The sequence below is a fragment of the Ursus maritimus genome, unplaced genomic scaffold, assembly GCF_017311325.1.
Source record: "Ursus maritimus isolate PB19 unplaced genomic scaffold, ASM1731132v1 scaffold_6, whole genome shotgun sequence".
NCBI classification, from domain to species: Eukaryota; Metazoa; Chordata; class Mammalia; order Carnivora; family Ursidae; genus Ursus; species Ursus maritimus.
This window is the reverse complement of record NW_024426774.1, coordinates 46,754,388-46,774,735: the sequence shown is the minus strand read 5'-3', so window position 1 is coordinate 46,774,735 and position 20,348 is coordinate 46,754,388. Positions and strand designations below refer to the sequence as shown.

Genomic DNA, 20,348 nt, shown 5'->3' with positions numbered 1-20,348 from the left:
TCAGAAATGCTTGAGAATTCATTCACAAGAAAAAAAGATGAAAGAAATGACCAAGATTAGTAAAATAGTAAGGGACATAAAGATTGCTAGCAATTTATGCATAACATTAACTCTGAAAAGGCGAGCAGAGCAGTGAGTAGGCAATTAAAAAAATTTTGATCAAGAAAATATTTCTGAACTTTAGCTTTGACTTAAGATTGGAAGCTCTCAGCAATGATAGGTAAATACAATACAAACCTCTAAATACATCTATTTTTTTCTGTGTGTTTTTTTGCATAAATAAAGAAAAATCTTAAATGTATGCAGGCAGAAAACAAATTATCTAAAATGGAAAAAAATCAGATGGCATCAATTTCTTTGCAAAACTACATACCAGGAGACCACACAACAATGTCTGAAGAATTTAGAAGAAAATGATTCTGGTGTAATAACTATATAATTAGCCAAACCATTTTTTAAGGTGCTAAAATATTCATTTTTTTTTCATTTTTAGTTACCCAAGTGATTTTTTTCAAGTGATAATATTTTTATTCTGTAAGTGGATGCCTTAAAAATTCCCCATTCCTGAATCTTATAATGCAGTATAGGTAATAATTTGTATTTAGTTTGAAGAAACTTAAATTTCCGATAAGCAAAAACAAAAATTTAAATGGTCCATAGCTCTACCTCCAAGATAATAAAAAAATTGAGCATTAAACTTTACTGTGTATATTTCCTGTAAATGCTGTAATCTAACCTATAAATGCATGTACACATTTTACAAAAATCACAGAAATGGTACTACACTATATATATTACTTTGAAACCCATTTTATTTACTGATCAGAATATCATGAATATATTTTCATGTTAATTAACATTGGTACAATATTATTTTTAATGGCTGCATAGTTTTTCTTTGTGTGGATGATCTATTAATGATTTATTATTCAGTCCTCTATGATTGGGCATTTGTTTCTAATTTTACAGACTTATAAGTCATGCTGATATCAATATCTTGCATATACATTCTTGCCCTCCTGACTTTCTAAGAGTATCTAATTGCTGATCCAAATCAAGTGTGTATTTAATTTTTTAAAGTTTTAATTTTAATTCTAGTTAGTTAACCTACAGTGTTATATTAGTTTCAGGTGTACAATATGGTTATTCCACAATCCCATACATCATCCCCTGCTCATCACAATAAGTGTACTCCTTGATTCCCATCATCTGTTTAACCCATCCCCTACTCCTGCCCCTCTAACTAACTTTCAGTTTGTTCTCTATAGTTAAGAATCTGTTTCTTGGTTTCTCTCTCTCTCTCTCTCTTTCTCTCTCAATCTCCCTCTCTCTTTTTCCCTTTGCTCCCAAGTGTCCATCGATTGATGAATGGATAAAGAAGATGTGGTATATATAAGTATATATACAATGAATGTTATTCAGCCATAAAAAAGAATGAAATCTTGCCATTTGCAACAATAGGGATGGAGTTAGTATAATGCAAAGTGAAATAAGTCAGAGACTGACAAATACCATATGATTTCACTCATATGTGGAATTGAAGAAACAATCAAATGTATATTTAAAAATCTTGATTAATATTATCAAACTATCTTCCTGAAGACAGTGTCCATCTTCCCCATAACCTTGTTAATAGTTAGCATTTTCATTAAGTTTAACCTGGGCCAATCAAATAAAGAGAAAATCGTATCCCTTAGTGGAATACAGTTTTTCATATTCTTTTATGTACTGTTAGTTTTTTTTTTATTAAAAAAACCCCTTACTGTTATTATTTAGAGCTTCTCTATGTTAATTATATTGATGGTTTATCTCATACATTGTATTTTCATGGAGTTTCTTTGATATACAGAATTTAAGAAATATATCTATATCTTTATATCTGTATTCAAACCGGCAATTTCTTTCATTTTGGATTTGCCTTTGGTTTTAGGAAAGTCTATTCTCCAACCCAAATAACATGGAATTTATATTGGTCTTAAGTTGTGAGAAAGGAATATAGCTTTTTGATTAGCCTAGAGTTTCCCCAGAATATGTTTTATGGACAATAGTTCTGTGGGATGTTAATGGGATTAATCAAAAGAAGGATTTTATGATCAAATAAGTTTGGGAAACATAAGGTTTAAGCAAAACTGTCAGGTTTCTTTACTGCAATACTTAGTCAGGGGGAGCGTATTCATTGCGGTATAATTTGGAGTGCTAAACAGTGGGAACAGTTTAAATATACATCAAAATCATACCAGATAAATAAATGATGTTTTTCCATAAGGGGGAATACTATGCAGCTGTAAAAAATGAGAATGCTTGATCCGTATTGTGAGAAAGGACATCTGAGATAAATTGTTAATGGAAAAAGCAAGAATAGGATGCATCATCTATTTTGTGTAATAAAGAAAACAGTAAGATCATATACACAGACTTTTTAAGATAAGCATAAAGAAACCTTAGAAAGCTCACAAGAAAGTAAGAACAGTGGCTAGAGGGAGAAATCATTTCCTGATTACCCTTTTACACTAACTGTTGTTTTAAACCACATGAATATATTTCTTACAAAAATAAATTTAAAACATTTTTGAATGGAAAGCCTCTCAGAGGCTTCAGTATGCTAATATACATTGTGACTTTCCAAGTTGCAGGCAGTGGTGGTGTATGCAGTTGCCTATAAAATCATTTGAGTTAGAGAATTCTACAAAATTTTGGTTGATCAGGTTTCCCTCCAAATTTATGGAATAATCCTTACAGATTTCACATGCCATCTTAGCATATACCAAATACAACATTTTATAGTCCTGGATTTCTGTGTGTGTGTGTATGGGTGTGATTTCTGTTCCATTTCTTTATTGATTAATTCTATCCCCAGAAACGATATTTTCATATCTGGAAGAGCAAGTCACTTCTTATCATTGTTTTTCATTATTTTGCTGATATCAAAATTAATTCTTCTTGTTCAATCTTTTCTTGAACTATTTTTATCCATTTATTCTTTTTGAATGACTTGCTTTATCACTTACCTAAACATACTTGTGGGAAGTTGGTGGAGAACTGATAGCTTTAGGGAATTATATAAAGATAGAAGGGTGTTTCCACCTTTTGACTACTGTGAATCATGCTGTTATGAATACTGGTATACGAATACGAAAAAAGAGATAGAAAGGAGACTGTTTCTTATATGCCCTTAGATACTGCCCAGTGTTTGAATCAGGAGAAATGTATTTCTCAAATATTCTCTTATGCCATCCAGTAAAGTCTAAAATAGCATAATGTTTTAATTTTCTTCATGTAACTCCTATTTCTTAAATATTCAAAGTGTTTTAATTTTGTTTCTGCTGTAAAGGAGACCTGTTATACATTTATTTTCTCAAGGATTATTGCTGATAAAACCTACTTTTTTCTTTAATAGATATTATATTTTAACAAATTTATTTTGACATTTATTGAAACAAAGATATGTTTTCCTTTGACCAATTAAGTAAATGAAATATAACAGATTTCCTGATAACTTACTAACCTTATTTGCTGGAAAACGTCATGCTCAAAAACAAACCATTGTTATTTTAATATCATTTTGATTTTTTTGATGACTTTTAATTAGGATGTTTGCATATATGTTTGTAAATGGAATTGGCCTGAAGGTTTGTTTTTGGAATTCTCTTTGTTAGTTTTTTACAATTATGTTGTGCCAAGTGTGTATAATAACTTAGCAAGTACTCCATATGGTTTTGAACTCTTGAAGAGCTTATAGGGTATTCGAAAGAATTCTCTGCACAAATTTTGGTCCCAGTGCCTTTTATAAATGTAGTTCTTGAACAGTATTTCTATTCCTTTCCCCTCAAGCTGCATCAATTTGATATTTACAGTTTTGTAGGAAATCATCCATTTTTATCTTACTGTCAATTACGCTGTCTAGCCTGGGGGAGCCTTGTGCCCAAAGAGGAGCTGCCTCTGGAAGCTGATCGTGGCAGCCCAAAGGAATCTCAAACCAGGGGGTCCTATCTTTCTCAGGCTTACACTTTCCCCTCCAAATTAGGGGCTGCTATTTTATGTCTTGTCCATGATAGTCCTTGGTGGTGGCTGCATCTTCTTTGGCTCTATCTGCACAGTATCTACCAGAAATGGAGTGAAATTTCTGGCATTTGTATGGCAACCTTCCTAGTTTCTATATTAATGTAGGCTTTTTTTTTTTTTTTAATTTCCTCCTCCTCCTTCTTTACTCTGCTCACTCTAATTTCTTCCTGGGAGTCAAGGTTAAGGGATTGTTTTTATGCAACCATCTTCCCCTGAAGTGTCCATGTACTTTTCATTCTTGGCTTAACTGCTTTTCATCAACAGCCGAGACAATACCAGGGGCCCTGGGCTGTATCTGTAAATGTAGCAGGTGTCAGGGGAGGAGATTAATCATAACATCTAGCATAAACAATCAGTCCTGGAAACACAAATATGCTGACACCCCTTTGGCCAAGGCCTGGAGCAGCTTGGCAAAGGATCCACATTTCTTTTCTTTCGTTTATTTGTGAAATAATCAAGAAGGTGGAAAATTTGAGAAGTAATGCTCCAGGTACATTTTCTGATATTTCCCCTTTCCCCTCTCATACTCTGTCAATTAGTTGATTTTCAATTTTCATTATTATTAATGAAAGAAAATATATGTATAAATATAAAAATTTCAGCTAGTTTCTGATGCTGGGCTGTAACATATAAAAGACAAAATGCTGCAAAAAAGTAACAACACATATTTTTATAGTCTTTGTTACAACTGGTAATTATAGAGAATTATATTACAGTTAATATATACACATTCATGTTCATGTCCACAAATTTCCAGGTAATTAAAGTCACGAATGATGCTGTTTTCTGGCATAGCATCCTTTCCCAGTACTATTGGTAATATTTGGAATTCAAAATAGGCATGTCATTTCTACAGTTCTACTGCAAAGTTAGGGACACAGAAGTTTAATTAATAGAAAATGATAGATGACCAATATTAATAAATGATTCAGGAAAACTGAAATCCCCCCACTATCTAAATCTCATTCATTTGGGTGTCTTTCTCATTTTTCATCCTCATTACAGACTTTTTCTTGGTCTTGGTGGTGGGCCCTCTGATGAAGAAATGTTGGCTCATTCATCTTACTTGTCCTCAGGGGCATTGTCCTGGAACCTTCTGGGACCACTGCAACCTGACAGCCTGTACAGCACCCTCCAGAGTGGGCTTGGCTCTGAATAACTTTGGAAGCTATGGCACATTCCTCCTCATTTTAGTAGAACAGGGAGGTCGATGTATTTTTCAAAGCCAAATGTTTCCTTTTTACACTGATTTTTTACAATCCACTCCCTTTCATAGGACTTCCTGGGCAGTGTCACAGTTCACCAGAACAGCCACAGCCAAGGCACCAGCTTGCAAATTGTGGCAGCACTCAATTACAGATGATGATATTACTGCATTAATAACGAGCCCACATCTTCACTTTCATGAATGTTACAACATTAGGATATTTTCTATAACTACTGTAAACATAAGAGGGGATGGCAGAGGGCACTGAAGCAGTCCCCACAGGGATCTAGGGATGTAGCCAGAAGTAGCTTGTTTTAAAGCTTGGTGTTTTATCTTAGGTCAGCTGAAAGAACACACTGGAGTAATCAATTTTCAAAGAGCAGATTAGTTAACAAAATTATCATTAATTTTTTTTAAAACGTCTATTTATTTGTTTGAGAAAGAGAGTGTAGTAGCAGAGGGAGAGGGAAAGAATCTCAAGCAGACTTCCCGCTGAGCTTGGAGACTGACATGGGACTGGATCTCACGATCCTGGGACCATGACCTGAGATGAAATCGAGAGTCAGATACTCAACTGACCGAGCCACCCAAGTGCCCCCAAAATTATTATTTATGCACACATATAAACATATGTGTATATGTATATATTCATAGCAGGTTGTAGAAACATGCTTAATGACATAGGAAATCATTTATGATACAGTAAATGAAACAAGCAGAAAATAAGATGTATATAAAAATTACTCCTATTATGAAAAGATATTCAACCCTACTTTAAAAAGAGAAATGCAAATTTTAACTATAATGGGCAAAAATCTAAAAGCCTGACAATATAGTACTCTGTTGGGAAGGCTATAGAGAAACAGGGACTCTCATTCACTGCTGGTGATATTGTAAATTAGTACCATCCCATATGGAGGGCAAATATCAAAATTAATATATTATATATCTTTGACTCAGCAATTCCATTTTTGGAATTTTTTTGCTATAGATAGTCTTGCATGATATATGTGAATAGGTTATCCATGGCCGCAATCTGTAATAGCAAAAGGCTGGAGATAAACCAAAGTCCACCAAAAGTAATTGGTTAAATAACATTGTACATTTGTAGCCCAGAGTACTGTGTAGCTGAGAAAAAGAATAGAGAAGCTCTTCATGAACTGATATGGAAATATCTCTAAGATATATTAAATTTTAAAAATAGGATACAGGATGATATGCATAAAAACCTACACTTTGTGTTACAGAGAGGGAAACCATCTATATTTGTGTTGACCTGTATGTATGTAAGATACTTCAAAAGAAACTAAGAATAGCATTTGTTTAGAGAGGGAGTAAGAGCTAAAAGAATATTCATTGAAATGTTAGAGCCTTTTATGAATGATAGGCAAACAGGCGATTAAAGAAATCATAGAAATTTTCAGTATACTTCATAATTGACTCATATTTAAAAATGCAAAATAAAGTTTTAAATGACTTTCCAGGAAATTGGCCAAGTCTACCTGTAGCATTTTATAGCCCTGAGGTACTTATGAATATAGCAGCAAGGGGTGGGGGCTGTGGAGACTGTCTGGGCCTTATGCTCTACTCAATGTTTGCCACTCCTTCCAGGGACAGCATTTGTCCCATACACTCTTAGACCAGCTGGGAAAATTCCAGGTGGGCTGAAGTAGAGGAGTCAGCAAGGCAAAATGCATGAGGTCAAGTAAGCATGGGAAGGCAGTGGGGTCCATCCACACTTTGGCTTATTTAAAGGTAAAAACTTATGAATAATATCATTCTAGGCAAAGCTCCACACCTCAAAAGGTAATTTCTTATGAAGGAACTTTTGGGGTTATCCCAATGACAGCAGTTTCCTGAGAGCTTGTAAAAGCAAAATCCTTTGAATAGCATTTAATTTACAGTTACAAAATATGAAGCATACATTCCAGAAAAAGTGGATGAACAAAATTATCTGGTATTATGAATGATTTTTAAGCACTCATGCTACTACTACAGAGCTCAAGAAATATAATAGTGCCAGCCCCTCAGAGGCACCTCTAAGTCTCTGCTGGATCACTCCCCTTTCCCTCCCATTAAGAGAATCCTGTCTTCACTTTCATGGTGACTACTACTGTGCTTGCATTGATAGGTTTACCACCTACTGATGTGCTCTTACAGATGTACTTTCATTTTGTTTTAAAACTTTGTAAAAGCCATCCACATGGCATGGAGCTACATTTTGTCATTGTAATAATTACATCATGTTCTGTTACATGCTTCTGGCATAGTTTTTTACCCATCCAACTAATGATGGGCCTTTGGAATATCTCCAGTTTGGGGCATTAAGAACAAGGCTGATCTGAACCATATGCTAGCTGCATTTGGGTGCACACATGCATGCATTTTTCTAGGGCAATTACCCCCGAGTGAAACTGTGGGGTTATAGTGTATGGATAGCTTCTGCTTTTCTGGATACTACAAAATGTTTTCCAATATGGTTTTATCAATGTATACTTCTAGCAGTCTACAAATGTTCTCATTGTTTCCTAATTTCACCAAAAGTTCTAAATGCTTAGTTCAGTCAGACTTCTTTTTTTTTTTTTTTAAAGATTTTATTTATTTATTCGACAGAGATAGAGACAGCCAGCGAGAGAGGCAACACAAGCAGGGGGAGTGGGAGAGGAAGAAGCAGGCTCATAGCGGAGGAGCCTGATGTGGGGCTCAATCCCACAAAGCTGGGATCACGCCCTGAGCTGAAGGCAGACGCTCAACCGCTGTGCCACCCAGGCGCCCCCAGTCAGACTTCTTAACATTTGCTACTCTAATGGGTGTGCAGTAAGATGTCACGATGGTTTTAATTTGTATTTCACTGGTGACAAATGAAGTTGTGTGCCTCCTCACATATTAATTGGTCATTTGGACATTTCCTTTTTTGTGAAGTGCATGTTCAAAACTTTTGCCTGTTCTTTTATTGGATTGCCTTTCTTTAATAGTGCTTAATTTAATCCATGTATTAATAAAGAGTCTGAATGATGAATGATCAGGGCTGGAGGTTCACCATGCAGCCAGAAGCAAATGCAGCAATCTAAGATTTTTCACAAAACTTTTTTATGTAATTAGCTGGCGCAAATTATTCATCAGGCAAATTGGGCCTAACCGTCTGCCTACCACAGTGTCTGCTGCCAGTCATCTACCTGTGCATCCAGATCAATGAATGAGGCCGACAGCAGTAGTGAACACTCACCAAACTCTTCCCGGGTGCCTGGCACTGGGCTACGCATGTGCCTTATTTACTTCTCTCAATACCTCTACGTGGAATGTTCCATTCAGCTTAGAGGCTTAAATAACTTGACCATGATGACTCAACTAGAGAGTGATGTGGCTGGGAGTTGATTCCCTCATTTAACTCCAGAGCCTGTGTTCTTAACTTAATTACTATACCGCCTTAAACAAAGTTTCCTTCTGGTTTCAAATTTGGAATTATTGTGTGCTGTGGAAATGGCAATCAGTTCTGGCAGAAGACAATATGATGAAGTACTTAGGTTAGAGCTAGTAAAACTTAAATTCTCTAAAAGTATATCATAATGCATTATGAAGGATATTGGCATAAAGGAAATAGGCTTACATAAAGCTTACTATGCACTTGACTTATGTTTACTTCACAGGATGTATGTGGATGACAAATATGGGTTCTTTCCCCTCACTACTGTATCCATAAACATTTTACACATCCTAAGTAGATAAAATCAGATGCTCTTCTCCAGACTCATTTTTTAAGGTTAAAATCATGAAACAAACATATGGTACTGTCTCCTCTGATTGACTTATTTCGCTTAGCATTATACTCTTTAGCTCCACTCATATTGTGGCAAATGGCAAGATTTCCTTCTTTTTTATGGCCAAATAATATTCCAGTGTGTGTGTGTGTGTGTCTGTGTGTCTGTGTGTCTGTGTATGTGTGTGTATCTCATATCTTCTTTAGCCATTCATCCTCACTCATATGTGGAATTTAAGAAACAAAACAAATGAGCAAAGGGAAAAAAGAGAGAGACAAACAAAGAAACAGACTCTTAACTATAGTGAACAAACTCATAGTTACCAAGGGGAGGAGGATGGGGAGATGGGTGAAACAGGTGAGCACTTAGCATGGTGAGCACTGAGTAATGTATAGAATTGTTGAATCACTCACCACATTGTACACCTGAAACTAATAGTGTTTATTGGAATTAAATTAAAAACTTAATAAAAATAATTAAATTTTAAAAATAAACAAATAAAAGAAAGAAGTTTAAAAAATCATGAAATAAACAATGCTGGCAAACCTAAACATGCACCCAGTACAGCTACCCTAAATTCTCTCAAGGAAGTAAGACAATCCAGCACACGCTGTATGGAGTCTCAAAGGGCTTTCTTACTCATTAATAAGCATAAGACAGCAAAACATTCAAGAGTAAAACTTTAGAAACTACTATGTCTTGGGCAAGACTTCAGAGATCTGTGGAAATACCTTTGTTTTCATGTTAAACTTTGAATTTGTTGGAAGATAAACAAACTGTATTTTGAAACAAAACTATAAGAAGGTAACCAGACTTGGAAAAGATCATGAGAACCAAGAGCTAAGCTACAGTCCATGCAGACAAAGGCAGTTTCTAAGCAGTTTATAGAACAGACTTTAAATCAGAGGGCTTTCATTTTTCCCTTTTGAGGGAACCTTCTGGCTCGAACATGTTCACGGGCCCTGTACAGATTGCAAAGCTATGTTCTTTCTCCCGCTGAGACCCCACTCAGGCTTGTAGTTTCATTTGGAAGAATAATTTTCAATGTCTCCTTCTAGGCTGAGCATTAATTCCCCCACTGCTTGATCGATTAAATCCTACTGCCTGTGTCTGGAAGGCAAAGTGTGGGCTTTATGTATTGCTTTCTGGCAAGCCCCATTTCCACGCTCCATGGAACAGGTGTAGCAGTGTAACTCTCTGCAGCAGGCTTTCAGACCCTCAGATCTTGGGGACCAACAGGTAGTGCCTCGTGTTACCATCTATTGAGTTTCCTTTTTTTATTTTAATGTTTTTTTATTATATTATGTTAGTCACCATACAGTACATCCCTGGTTTCTGATGTAAAGTTCGATGATTCCTTAGTTGTGTATAACACCCAGTGCACCATGCAATACATGCCCTCCTTACTACCCATCACCAGTCTATCCCATTCCCCCATCCCCCTCCCCTCTGAAGCCCTCAGTTTGTTTCTCAGAGTCCATAGTCTCTCATGCTTCATTCCCCCTTCTGATTACCCCCCTTTCTTTATCCCTTTCTTCCCCTACCGATCTTCCTAGTTCTTAATGTTCCATAGATGAGAGAAATCATATGACAATTGTCTTTCTCTGCTTGACTTATTTCACTTAGCATTATCTCCTCCAGTGCCATCCATGTTGCAGTTGAGTTTAAAGGCCAGTAATGATTCTACTGCTATCTGATGAATTTGGTTCGATAACAGTATCTTACCTTTCGTATGGCATTTAATCGCTTACCAGGTGAAGATACATTATCTCGTTTGTGCTTCACAGCAGTTGTTTATGGGAAGCAGGGCTTTATCACTTTCCATTTAACAATGAGGGGGGACTGTGATCCTTGCCTAGAGTCACATAACTAGTAATTGCAATCTTGTTATTAAAACATAGATCATCTGATTATTAACACCAGTGTTCTTTTATGCTTCACATAATAAACCCGAGATTAGAGAACTACAGAGAGCTTTCGAAGGGACCCACATTATCAATGCGCTCTGAGTCCAGAAAACTGACAGTAATATAAATGTCACATTGTCACTTACCTGAGCAGAACAAAACAGAATAAGCTATTTCAGTGTCGCCTCTAGGAGAAGTCTTAGAGAAAATTGCCAAGATTTCTTTGAAAACCCTAAAATGTGATCAGTCAAGCCCCCAAAGATAAGCAGGCCTGCCTTGTAGGGAAACTTGTAATTCATAAGGTCTTACTGTACTGGCCTTGCCTTCCCAAACATTTTTTTTTAAAGATTTTATTTATTTATTTATTTATTTGACAGAGATAGAGACAGCCAGCGAGAGATGGAACACAAGCAGGGGGAGTGGGAGAGGAAGAAGCAGGCCCATAGCATAGGAGCCTGATGTGGGGCTCGATCCCATAACGCCGGGATCACGCCCTGAGCCGAAGGCAGACGCTTGACCGCTGTGCCACCCAGGCGCCCCATCCTTCCCAAACATTTTGAATGTGTATCTTATTTCTCCACCTAGCAAACCCTAGAAGATAGGTGCTGTCTTGGTTTTCCCCAGGGGCACATCCTGAGATAAAGATTCAAGTGCAAGTGGAAGGAGGATTTGTTTATTTTAAAATAAACAAATTATTTTTTTGTTAGAAGGAGAAAGAAACACCAGTAGGGAGTAGGGCAGTGGTACAGGGAAGGGTGTGTCATTGAGCCAGCTGCCGCTGGGGTGACTGGAACTTCACCCCAAGACAAAACCTTGGACACGGTGTAAAACACACACCTCAGAGACATCCCACCTGTGGGGTTAGGGAGCTGGGGTGTTCATATTCATTGCTGAGACTTCTGGGAGCAGGGGGTAATTCCTCCACCTTCTGGCATGCTGTGCAAGGGGGCAGAGCGGCATTCTGTAGGTGAGGAAAGAGCTCCCAGGCAAAGCGATGCAGACAGTGGTGGGGCAGAGTTGCTGGTAACCCTGAGGAGGATATGGAAGAACACCTGGATGGGAGGCTATAACAGCATCCAGGTCTTACATTTTTCTAATTTTCATTCGAAGTCCAGAGTAGTATTTGGGACATAAGAGTCCCTTGATAATGATGTACACATCAAGCTAACATCAGAGTGGTTATGAGAAATGCTTACAGGCAGACATGAAATCCTAACCAACAAAAGAGCATGGAAAGAAAGAAGAAACAAGAAAAGACAAAGGAGGCACCACAGGGGAGTCACTCCTACTCACACTTTCTCATAAATCTTGTCAGGATGCTCCGGCCATTCAATCATGCACACCACTCTGTTGGGCATGATCTCTGTGGTTGAGTAGTAGCCCTGGGGGAAGGCCAGTAGGAGAGCCAGGACCCAGATGACACAAATGACCACCTTGGTGGCCGTGGCTGACAGCCGGGGCTGGAGGGGATGGATGATGGCCATGTACCTGGAACAAAGAAAGGACGAATTTCTGATTTGGTCACCAAAATTTGCATCAGCGATTAACATTGCGCCTACACAAAAATTCCAGGGAAACCTTTGACTTCTGATGATTTTAATGACTATTTTCTTATCCCTTTTGTATATTCTAACCTTAAATTTTATGACTCTTAGGACATAAAACCCTAAAATCCATAAGAAAAGACAACAGGTTTTTAAATATTTAGAACACATCTAGCAACATTCCAGGAGGGACGTTTTCATTGTTAGAATGCTCATGCTGGGGACATGATACCAAGTATAGATCAGAGGCATACAGTAGAATTAGAAGGACAAGAACAATGTTGTAAATTTATTCAATATAAAGACTATCTTTATCCTTTTTTGATTAAAGAATAACATTGATAGAAATAGTGGTTTTTTAAAGTTCTTATGTGGCAATTTAAAAGGCTAGCAATCTTGTATCAGTCTCTACAATTTGAGGGGCAATGAATGTGTGTATGAGAAACGAGTGGCCTAATAGAAAACATCAGCTCCCGGCGAAATCTTCTCCATTCTTTGAACATCTAGAAGTCAGTGTGGCTAACAAGGCACGCCTCACAGGGAGAAAGACAGGCTCCACCTGCTGAGACACACACACTTGGGTATATTCCAGTCCAGGGTGGATGAAACCTTATTCACAGGAAGGGGAAAGCAACGTGAATGATGACTCAGGACTTGGAGCCACTCCCCCACATCCTCTCGCCTGGGATGGAGCCCCGAATGAGTGTGTCCACGTTTGAATTTGTGCCATCTCTGAAATGTAGCAGAGATCTTAGGAATAATAAATATTCCAATCAGCATTTCATATCAATTATAATCACATCAATTCTGCATCCTCCATTTTAAAAGGCATCTTGCTCTGTGTATTTTTTCTTGCCAAGTTTATGGATCCATCCCTTAAAATATGCATTCTTTGTCAGAGTAGAAATTATGTCTCATACTGGGGTTCAAATATTATCGGACAAAACCTCACAGTTGATTCTCTGATATGCAGGTATTTCTGGCTTCTATGGGACAGGATGGCCAATGGAGACTTCGGAAAAGAGCAGACAAATAGCAGCCCAGCTGTCAGCTGGCTGCACATAATTCCACATAATTCTTTTTCTATACCCTTTGGACTTCTAGGATCTGTAGGCCAGAACTGGGGCCACGGTTACAAGTAAAGCAATTTCATTCAGCATGTGCTCTACAAATTCGTACTGGGCTCCTGCCTCACGCAGAACACAGCTTTTCCTTCTCGGCTCCAAGCTCCTAATTTCTCTGGGGAGAGTTGGGGCATAAATAAGCAACCACAAAACAGGACAGTAGGATGTGTGACCTCAAGCGGTAATCCGATAAATACCTTAGAGCCTTATGGAGGCGGCAGAGGTAATCAAGGCTTCATATGGCAGGGGGACTGCTGGAGGCACTTAAAGAGGTGCGCTTAGCTGGATTTGGGACAAGTCAGCTGGGCATCCAGCTTAAAGGGCAGGAATTGTACAGAGCCGTCCTCTCTTCCTCGTGTTATGATTAGATCTGACTCCCTGTCTGGGAAGCTTGATGGCTCAGTTTTCGTGAAGGCTTCTTTGAATGACCTTTTATAATTCTAAACTTTGAAACACCTTTCTCCACATTTTCTTGCTAGCGACCTAGGCTTTCTTCTCTGGTCTTCTCTAGTGATGCCACTGAAGGTGTTCAGTGTGTGGAGGTTGGATACTAGGGTACCTCAGGTCAGCCTTCACAGATATGATCAGAAGTGATAACCTCTAGGAAGAAACCCCTCAGAATCTTTTCCTTCTGCCTCTTTTGGAAAAACGGGCCGGTGGTCTAGAAGTCAGGAGACAGTGGAATTAGGAAGAGACTTGGAACAGATATTTTGGTGGGGGTGAGCAGTACGCCATAAATCTTCGGGCGAGTTTCCTTGGTTGAGTTGGTGGCCATAAAGCCTATCATTCAGCTGTCGTCTAGAGCACCAAAAGGGCAAAGACAACTCTCAAGTTGCCATGAATCAAGCACTGTGTGTCTTCTTTAGGTTACCCCAAGGAATTGTAGCTGCTTCCAAGGGGGGTCCGCTACACCATAGACCGGATGACCTTCCATCCTTGGGGGGCTCTCCTGAAAAGAACCCTGAGAAGTCTTGATTTCCCTCCTGGATCTGCCCCTTTCTTGCTGCCTGCAGCCAATGAAGCACTGGTTTCCTCTTCAGTCATGGAGTGGCAGTGGACAGGGAACCCAGAATCAGAGCCAACGGAGGCGAACTGTGCGGCCACTATTATCCTTTCCAATTTGGTGAAGGGCTGGACCTGGACGGTCATGGCCAGAATCTCGTTGAGTGCTTGCATTAATTATAGGCTGGCTTACTGGATCATTTCCCAGAGGGAAGAGCTTTCCCCTACAAAGCTGGACACCTAGCCAGGCAGATGCCTTTCCTTTCCAGCACCAGCCAGGCTTCTGCTCTCACTGTAGCTGTGTATTCTCAGGCTTCATAGGAGCGTGAGGAGACTGCACAGAGGAGAATGTGCTAATTACATTGCCCCCTTTTAATGTTATCTCAAACCAAGATTTTAATTTGCTTTTATTTATTTCTTTTTTAATTTGCTTTTAACTCAGGATAAGCATTCAATTTTAAATAAACGTAACTTAACACCCATGCCCATGCCCAAATTGGCGATACACCATTCAGAATCTAATGTGACTGGGGCTTAAGGGGAACTGCATCAGCATATTGGTGCTACAGCTCCAGACGGGTTGCAAAAAGCCATATTTTATCTTTATTGCAAAAATTACAATTTGGGAGCCCATTTCAGTTAACTCTGCCGTTTCTTGAGCGTATGAGCAATTTCGGTGACAGATGAAAGTGTTTCCCATATAAAGCCAGAGAGAATACAAAAGATTGGCCGTAAAAAATGTATGTATTTTCATTTGTTCAAAATAGAGCCATTTATAAATCTCTCTCTATGCCTTTCTTCCTTTTTACCTTTCTTCCTTCTTTCTTTGGTAATTCTCACTTCTGGAGCTTATGTGACATGCTTCTTTCTTATTCACCCCAAATTTAGTACCACTGGGATAACTTGTCCGTAGATGGATGCATATTTTCTTTCCTGCTGACCATTCCTAGCTTGGACGTACATTTATATATTTATTTGTCACCACTCTGAACAATTCTTGCTTATTCAGTTATGACTTATCATTGAGCAAGTGCTGCAAGCCTTAGGAAAATACATTCAATAAATATTTATTGACTGCATTGTGCTCAAGAGACCAGAAGGCAGTCAATGAAATGTCTTTCTGGTTTACGCATTAATCATCAGCCTGCCAGAGACAGGGTCCGGGGGCTGTGTGGGATGTGGATTATGTTCTCCACTTAAGATTGCTCAGTCCCACAGAGGGCCGGTGGCTCTGATTTGAATTGTATGTGGCCTTCCAGCTCAAACACCTGAGGTGCTATCTTCCTCTTGCATGATCATGCTTTATAAAAAGAACTCTCCATAGAGCCTCTGAAATCTGGCAAAATATAAGGCTGCACATTTTTTTTTAAAAGGCAGAGTGAAACAATCTTATTGTGAAAAAGAATTCCAATCTTCTGATAAGCCCCAGTATCCTCATAACGTCCTCTCATACCAGCCCTAAATCACCTGGCAGAGAGGACGTCTTTCCTCTGCCAAGAGATCTCACCTCCCAGGCCCTGCCTCCAGTTCCAGTCCCCACACTCCCTCATTCCCACTCACTTCCTCCCAGGATTGTTTCCGTCAAGGGACAGCTGAGAGCATGGCTGCTAAAGTCTAGTTCAAAGGCTGGCGAACTTTCTCTGTAAAGGGCCAGATGGTAAATATTCTAAGCTTTGTGACCCACACAGTTTCTGTCATAACTACTTAACACTGCCTTTGTAGTGTGAAAGCAGACAAGACAACTATTGCGCGTGACTGTGTGCCAATAAGACAATTTACAACACTCATGGGGGCCGGGCTTGGTCTGGGGCCACAGTTTGTTGATCGTTGGTCTAGTTGATAGGAAGTGAAAAGCGGGAGGAATTAGAATCATAGGAGAACATGGTGTACTCTTCAGAAACACTCTTTACCTTTGGCATTGGAGGACTCTGAGACTAAAGTTCATTGGGTGGGTAGATCTTATAGCCCATAAGGAGTTAGTAGAGTGGTCAGCTGCCATTTGTGACCCCAGAATCTAGCCCCTTGTCTGCGTACTGTGGTCACTAACCCATGACGTTTTTACTCCTTAATCTCCTTCTGGCTGGCTCCTACTTATTTTCATGGTTTAACCCATTTATCATGTCCTGTGACTGGGTTATTGGTGCCCTGCCTTTCCTGCTGTGAAAATCTCTAACCTTGTGGGGACCACATCTCAATTTATTTGCCTATCTACCTTGTCTTAATTCATCCTTGACAGATTCTTTGCAGATGGCATTTGCTGTGACTTATTCAAGCTGGTTTCCTTGGCTTCCCTCAGTGCCTAGGACATAGTAAAAACTCAATGAAAGCTTAATTGAATAAATGAATATGAAATTTCTTGGTACATAGCAGGGGCTCAATAAATGGTTGTTGAGTAAAAAGAAATGCAGTAGGAGAACTACATACTTATTATGCCTTCATTCTTCCCAGTCTGAACATACGTGAGACTATTATGTGGGAATAATTATTGCTCAGTGTTTTCTGTCATACAGACATCCAGGATCATCCTGTAGGAAGGACTTCACTGGACCTGGGTCTTCAGAATTTCCCATCTCTCGACATTAAACCCTTATGTAAATTCTCAATAAGTATTTGTTGACTAACTTCCACACTGACCACTATGTAGAGAATTCAGTCTTGCTACATGATATCACCCTCCAGCTCTTCCTCTGAACAAGAGGTTGCTCCATCCTTTCCCCTCTTACTCCCCACCCCACTCCATCTCAGAGAACACCTGTTGGGGCCTCAGTTGGGGTTCTCTTCTAGGACATTTCTTTAATCATCGAAATCCTCATTTAGCCAGATCACTCAACCAATAACTCTGTCCACTCAACTAAGCTCAAGCGTCACACAACTATAACCAAAGAGGCCTTTGAGCAAGCCAACAGAGGTGACCTGAAGTTCACATACTACCAAAATATTTTTGTTAATGGCAAATCCCCTTGAGTCCTCACTGCTATGTTATGCACAATTCTAAGAAGCACAAGGTTTTGGCCTCTAAGCCCAACATAGATTCACAACACTGTTGGTGGACTATGTCAGCTGACAACAATGGCAGAGTCAATAAAACCATAAGAAATAGATGCAAAGACAGATGTAACTGAGAGCCTGGGATGATTTAGAGTTAACTGAAGGAGAGATGTAGCTAACTGATGTCCGAGCCATCCTGCCCCATGTGTGATCAAAGGATCCATGTGGTTCAAAGGTGATTCAGATATATAGTCTCCAGCCAGGGCTGCCATAAAAGTACACATGACTAAGGCCTGAAATGAACTAAGGGGGAAAAGTAGTAAAGATTCAAACCAAGTACAATATCCTGAAGGCTTCTGTCTATAGAGGTGGGGCCAGAGTTGCATGAAAACTTAAAGCAGGGTTGGGTGAGAGGGGCGTTTGGAGAACGGCATGTTCCCACCTCCCCCTCCTCCTCCAGGGCAGGCTCTCTTCTCCCACAGACCTCCTTTATTCACCAGATAAAAGCAAGATCCTGTGAGTGAGGCACTCACTGTTAGGGTTGTACAAGTGCAAAGTTGGATCCTGTCTTTATTGAAAATTTTGATATTCTGCTTAGCACAGATTTTTTGCATTAATTTTTTATATTTTAAAATATTGCATTAAAATATTTTTTATTTTGATTGCTGAATTATTTGTGCCACCTTAAATTTTGCACCCAAGGCGAATGCCTCCCTTGCCGCACCCGAATCCCAGCCCTGATAATATTGCCCACTCAAGTACATCAGGCGGGACAATCATTGATGAAATGAAGTGTACTTGGACTTAGGCAGTGGTGGGACTATTGTTCAATGCTGCTGGTCCTGTCAACCACCTGATAAACAGTCAGTTATGCTGTGTCCTCTGCCTGCAGCTTTGCAATGCCCAGGTCACCAGAGCATGGGTGGCAGGGCTGATGTGAAGCCTGGAAAATTATCGATAACATGAGCAGAATGGAGGCTGAGCAATTCTACTGTATAGAGTAATTTGGACACCCTTGCTACTGTGATTTTGCCTTAAATTGTACATGCAAGTCCACAACTATTTATTTTATTGACTGATTGGCTGATGATAATGCTCAGTTAAAAAACTTCTTTGACAGCAATAAGTTATAAACAAACAAAAGTATAAGTTTAATGAAAAATTACAGGTTTGATTTCTGCTTTTCATTAAAATTAATGATGCACAACCTGCACAAAGAGATTGTAGACATTTACCTTCTATGGAGCCTAAGTGTTACCACTGACCATGTGAAAACCAGAGGACACCAATCTGCTGAAGCAGCAGCAGCATCCACATCAAAAAATTAGTAGTTACTTTAAGTCAAATGTGTCTAAAGATGTTGACACATGCATTGAAAATGGTGTTTGCCCATTACTCTGTGAAGCAGAGTCATTTAGACTAAATGACGACTCTAAGTTAATTTCACTAATATTCAGTTCTAATTTTTCTTGTGCATGTACAAAAGTTCAAGTGATAGCTATTAGTATCTTGGCTCAGATAGCAGATTCTAATTTTAAATCACTGTCATCCGATTTTTCAAATAGGAAATCAGGTAATTTCAATAACGGTTCAATTCTTTCATAATCTAATTCTTGGAATCAAAGTTTTTGGAAGTAGAAAAAACTGACATTGTGAATATTATCATGAATTTATTTCAAATTTCAACCGTGAAGATAAATTGTTTTGATACTAATATGAATACAATGTGGTAAAAATAATGTCCTTACTAAATTAAGAAATCTATGGAACAGAAATGTACTTGGAGTAGGTTCTGAGACATAGAACTTGCCAAACAAGTTCCAATATTTTACCAATTGAAATAGAAGCTGAAGTTGTTGAAATTTACAAAAATTTTTGTACATGCAAGGTAACTGAACTAAATTTTTTCCTTTTTGGTAATAAAGTCGATATTGAATACAAAAGCAGACTGTAATAGGATTTTGGAAGTGTTTAAGCCTTTGACAAACTATTTTGTGAATTAACCTCCATAATAATACTAAACTTTTTGCAGCTGAGTCCTCTAAGTCTTGGTTGCATTTTTTTTTTTTAATGATTTTTTATTATATTATGTTAGTCACCATACAGTACATCCCCGGTTTCCGATGTAAGGCTCGATGATTCATTAGTTGTGTATAACACCCAGTGCACCATGCAATACGTGCCCTCCTTACTACCCATCACCGGTCTATCCCATTCCCCCACCCCCCTCCCCTCTGAAGTCCTCAGTTTGTTTCTCATAGTCCATAGTCTCTCATGTTTCATTCCCCCTTCTGATTACCCCCCCTTTCTTTATCCCTTTCTTCCCCTACCGATCATCCTAGTTCTTATGTTCCATAGATGAGAGAAATCATATGATAGTTGTCTTTCTCTGCTTGACTTATTTCACTAAGCATTATCTCCTCCAGTGCTGTCCATGTTGTAGCAAATGTTGAGAACTCGTTCTTTCTGATAGCTGAGTAATATTCCATTGTATATATGGACCACAACTTCTTAATCCAGTCATCTGTTGAAGGGCATCTCGGCTCCTTCCACAATTTAGCTATTGTGGACATTGCTGCTATGAACATTGGGGTGCATATGGCCCTTCTCTTCACTACGTCTGTATCTTTGGGGTAAATGTCTTGGTTGCATTTTGTTTAAAATTAGTTGAATGTCTTTATTGCAAATATATTTTTTTAAGATTTTATGTATTTGAGAGAGAGAGAGAGCATGAGCGAGGGGAGTGGCAGAGGGAC

General features: G+C 38.8%; 1 protein-coding gene across 1 annotated transcript in view; it reads right to left on the bottom strand.

Moving 5' to 3' along the window:
• The window catches only part of TACR1 (tachykinin receptor 1), a 141,685-nt gene that overhangs the window by 58,846 nt on the left and 62,491 nt on the right, over positions 1 to 20,348 (bottom strand). Inside the window, exon 2 of the mRNA XM_008700044.1 lies at positions 12,228 to 12,422. Coding sequence (XP_008698266.1) covers positions 12,228 to 12,422 — 195 coding nt within the window. The remainder of the gene's footprint in view (positions 1 to 12,227; positions 12,423 to 20,348) is intronic.